The following is a 5168-nucleotide window of genomic DNA, read 5'->3' as shown; positions in this document are numbered from 1 at the left end:
GAAGATTTGGGAAATCCGGACGAGGGTTCAAGGATAATCGTAACAATATGAATGCAACATCTCAGCATATGTATCTTCCTGTGTTTACAAAATTTTCGTTGCGCAAAATACTCGTGGTTGGTGTCCTCGCTGGTAGTAATGGGAAATCGAAAAATAGAAAATAATTATTTTAAAAATAGTTTCCTTCTTCTCTGTGTTCCTATTGTCAGCAGTTCCGTATCCTCAGTTCTACATGCTCAAATCGTTGTTTGTATAAAGTGCTCGTTTGCTCGGTCTTTCGATTTATGTGAAAAGTTTTAATAAATCAGTCATAAAACTTAAATATATAATGTGCAAATATGTTTTAGTAAGTGTTTCAATTAATATAATTCAATGTTTGTGTTGTGAAAAGTGTATGCATTAAAGTGCTTGCAAGTCATTTTACAAAATATGTGAAACCGAGTGCCAGCAAATTGGCTGCATTTACGAGTATGTATACATACATATACATACATATGTATGTACGGGTATGTGTAGATATGTATGTACACATGAGTTTATGTACATATATACAGTCAGTCAATGAAGTTTAGGAACAGCGAATTTTCTACAATACGGGCAACTATTTTATAGCTATTCAATTTTTCGCAAAACTTTTTATAAAAATATGGGGAAGACCTAAAGAATCCGGACCTTTGAACAAGAGAAAAAAGAAAAAGTGGGCGTGGCCCGCCCCCTTTTTGTGATTTTAACGGCATTTATTTTTTTTTGGTGCAAATTGACAGGGGCGGAGCTAGGGGGCGCTAAACGTGGAATTTTCAACATTTTCAAAACCTTATATTTCGAAAACTGTTGAAACGATTGCATAAATATGGACACGGTTTACAAGGTAATTGAAAGGCCTTTCATTCTATATCTATACATATTATATATACACATTTGGAGGAAAAGTAAAAAAAAAAACGAAATTATAACAAAGTTGTTTATAAAAATGTATGTTTTTCGTAAAAACTACGTAATTAACTATATTAACAAATATATTTATCAGAAAGAGCATAAAAATACTTTTAAATTGATATATGATTTGTAAGCAAACACTCTTCTGCGCATCATATTTGACTAAATAAATATTAAAATATCGTTTTATATGAAAAAAGGAAAAGTGCCGCGGGCGAAAATTTGGAATAAAAAATTGCGCTTTTATTTAAAAAAGAAAAAACGCCGCAGACCCTCCCCCCCTTTAGCTTAGGGTCACTTTAGCGAAGACGATACCACAGGTTATCATAGATCGATTTTTATCGATTTAGAGTCCGCTATTTTCTCTATTTTTATTGTTGTAAGCGCAAGCGTAGTGCGACTATCTCTCATATATATCATTCTCAGTTTAAATGAAATGATTTTCAAATTAAGTGAAATCTTTTTCTAATTAAATGAAACCTTTTTTCAGATTCAATGAAACTTTATTAAAATTAATGAAAACTTTTTGAACTTTTTTTCTGTGCAAATTAAATAATTAAGTTTTATACTTTTTTAATTTCATAATTATCTGATATCTGACTTCAAGTGTTAAGATTTTGAGACTTGCCCAAAAAATGGTTAAAGAGAAATGACTTAAAATTTGAGCAAAAACAAGTTAAAACTCCCACAGTACATATTTAGAATACTTATTCATTACAAAGAAAAAAAATATTGCAAACAATACATAAAATCTTTCATGTGAATAATTTTATCGTTAATTATACACTAAGGGTTTCATCTCGTTTTCTTTCTTAAGCAACTACAACCTACTCGTTTCATTGCCTGCGATATTTAGGATCTATTAAATTTTTATTTACATACATGTGCATGTGCAAACTGAATATTACTAACTACATAAAGTATGTAAATATATGGGTTAAAGAACCCGTTCCATGCATTACTGGATTTACCGCAAACAGAGAATTTGTCAAATCAGTCTAGCTTGAATAGTCATTTCAAAATACCCTATATGCACATACATATGTGAACGTGATATTTGTTTGTTTTATTGTTCAACACAAAATCTCTTGTAAAAATGAAATTTTTTTTGTGTCAACCATTTGAGACCTCTGATGATGAAGAGGAGGAAGAGGTGAGTGAAGAAGACCAGCTAGAGGAATCAATTGAAGATGAAGACGGAGACGAGACTGCCGATTCCAATGCAGAGGAGGATTTACAGGACGAAAATGGCATCGAAGGCCAACCACCCATTGCCGCCAGCAGTAGTGAATCGAAAGTAGCACATAATGGAGACTACAAAATTTTAATGAGCAAATCAGAGGAGTCTCAAAATGATTCCGATGCTTCTGTAAGTAGTGACGCGGACATTTCTGTGAAAAATGTTAATGGCAAGCTGGATGTAAATGGCGGAAAGCCAGAGGAGTTGGACAAGAAATCCAAAATGAACGGTTCTAAATCTCCTGGTAACACGAAATTTATTGCGAACTCCACAAGTGTACCAGCACGCCTGAAAAATGTCAGTACCGAGACGATGGTTTTTGCGGCTATAAGAAGCTTAAATGAGCGTGGCGGTTCTTCGACCATTGCTATCAAAAAATACATAACGAATAATTATCCACAACTGGATGGCCCGCGTACGCTAATGCTAATCAAGAAGTTTATAAAGAAGGCCCTGGCAAATGGAAAATTGGTACAGGCGAAGGGTACCGGACTAGGCGGCTCGTTTAAAGTGTCTGCAGAGTTGAATCGACTAGAGGAAAAGAAAAAGCGTCAGGACCAAAAGAAGCTTATGCAAAAGGCTAGGAAGGATACGGTAAGATTTGATGTGTTTTTGAATTTTGTAAGTAAAATGAAATAAAATTTATTTTAATTAGGCTGCTGCCAAAGCGGAAAAAATGCCGAAAATATCAGCGAAGGCAGCAAAGAAAAAGGCGGAAAACGGCGAGAAGAAAACAACCGCCGACAAAAAAACTACGAAAACTAAAACAGCGAAGACATCGATCAAAATAGGTGATACAGTTGAGAAGGCGCCAAAGGCGTCAGCTACAACGAAGAAGATGGCAAAAGCAGCCGATAAAATTCAGCCGAAGAAAACTACTTCAAACGAAACAAAATCGTCAACCATAGTCAATAATAAGCCGGCGGAGAAGTCTAAGGCGACAAGTCAAAGTAAGAGCGCTAAAGCTGTTTCAAGTAGCACAACAAAAGTGATAGCAGGCAAACCGAAGAGAGGAGCACCCGCTAAATCTGAAGCTCCCATAACGCCACCAAACGCGGTATCAAAGGTTAAACCAGAAGCAACGCCGAAAAAGAAACCGACCGCCAAGGCTAAGACAACTGCTATAGAAGTTGCTGAAGTGGGCGCTGGCGACGCGGATACTGTGAAGATGACCAAAAAGCCTGCGGCAAAGAAAGGCAAAGCAAAATGAGGCTGTGGAAGATACATACATACTTGCAAATCATTTTAGAGATATAGGTGTTTTTTTTGTATTTAGTTTTTTGGGTATTCGATTTTTTAACTAAACAAATATTTATCTTTATTAATGTTGTTTACTTTCTTTTGAAAATTTTGTTCGCGAAGCGTGTGTAGATTTTGTCAAATATATAAGTAAATACATATATGTAGATTTTGAAACTATTTAGGCCATCCTTTTCTTTTTAAAAGTGCATGAACATGCTGGTTCTGATTATGCGACATATGTACAGTGGTGGTCACATAATTACTTTTCTTTTCTACTTCTTTTTAAGATTTGACCATTAGTTTACTCTTTGCTTATTTTTAATAATACTTTTGAAGAACATAGTACTACGACGAAGGCCATGCCTCATGGGAGGCAAATTAGCTACACCGTCAGCAAAAAATAAATCCTCAAAAATCAACGTGAGTTATTAGCTTCTTGAAACTTGCACAATATTATTTTTCTAGAAGTCTCGATTATAAAGATTTAAATTTTGATAGCAATTTTTTTGGAATTTCGCTATTTTTTATAAATCTTGTACAAGGTTTGAAGCTTTGAATTATTTGGTTTTCGTTGCGGGCGAAACTATATTTTTGTAAAAAAATCTATCAAAGTAAAGAAACAATCGATAAAACTTGTAAAGAAGTAGTGTCCCTTATTATGTGGCCACGACTGTATATGTATATTAGGGTGTGCCAAAAGTTAGTTAAGATTTTGGTTTTGAGCTCTTCGTCTCTAAATTATTGGGGTCACCAACTTTCGACATAAGGCAATACGACACATTGTTTTGTCCGAGCTAAATAAAAAGTAAACTAAACAACGTGTGCAGAAAACGGCACTCAGGCTATATGTGACCCGCTGTACTCTATTCAGATTGTTGTTGCTTTAGCGGAACTACTAAGCTCCGTCTAGGTCGGTTGTCGTCAAGTACAACTAACAACGACCAAAGGGAGAGGGGTCTTAGCTGAGTGGATGCATGCCGGGCCCTCATTAGGTATATCGGGGACGAGTCTGAATAAGTAGCTAAGACGAAATGATGCCTTCTGACGTGCATGGGCGTAGGCTCAGGCAAGAGTCTGTTAGGGGGCTCACGCCTCTGGAATCCCACATGAAGCTTGCTAAGCATTTTGTTATTCTCGCTTACAAGAAGCATTTGGATAACGGCAAATGCCATAATCACATTTAGTGAATGCCAAGACTCCTAATTAGCGGAATCCTTACATGCCAGGTTACAGTGATAAATATGTTAATTAAGTGGATCCTTTGAGGTTGCATATTAGTGAGACGGTAACAAAAACAAAAAAAGGTTAGATGCGTAATTACCAGGTACTCCCAAGTGATCTGGCATCCAGAGGAAAACATGTTCGTTATTTTTTCACACATAATTTAGTAGAGACTTGCATGGCCGAATCAGTCTGGAAGTTGTTAGAGGGTCGGCCGATGGCTTGAGTGCAACTTGGCTGCCACTACAGACACATAAACTCTTTCCCGAAAAGAAACGTGAAAAGATCCTGACACAGTGTCAGTTTTGGAAGTATCAGTAAAGATTCGATAGTGTGTGAGCCCGAGCTCAGTAATGGAACCAAGTCAGAATTCATCCCCAGGGAACACTACTTGGTAGAATCTTCTCAGCATATGTAATGGGGGCATGCTATTCTGTAGCATTGTAAAGACACTTGTGTCTACATCTCTGTCATCAGCAATCCCGGCCTCACCTCACAGAGTGTGAATAAAGACAAAATTAAAAAAAAA

At 36.3% G+C, this 5168-nt stretch overlaps 1 protein-coding gene across 1 annotated transcript; it reads left to right on the top strand.

Moving 5' to 3' along the window:
- Window positions 1–2032: 2032 nt before the first annotated feature.
- Window positions 2033–3386, top strand: LOC118738235 (histone H1-like). The gene is made up of 3 exons (XM_036469160.1): window positions 2033–2233; window positions 2279–2770; window positions 2832–3386. Exons 1-3 carry the CDS (start codon window positions 2033–2035, stop codon window positions 3384–3386), a joined length of 1248 nt encoding a protein of 415 aa, XP_036325053.1.
- Window positions 3387–5168: the final 1782 nt, after the last annotated feature.

Source organism: Rhagoletis pomonella, unplaced genomic scaffold (assembly GCF_013731165.1).
Source record: "Rhagoletis pomonella isolate Grant_MI unplaced genomic scaffold, Rhpom_1.0 Rhpom_scaffold_00004, whole genome shotgun sequence".
Taxonomy (NCBI): Eukaryota; Metazoa; Arthropoda; class Insecta; order Diptera; family Tephritidae; genus Rhagoletis; species Rhagoletis pomonella.
This window is presented reverse-complemented; position numbering and strand designations above follow the sequence as displayed.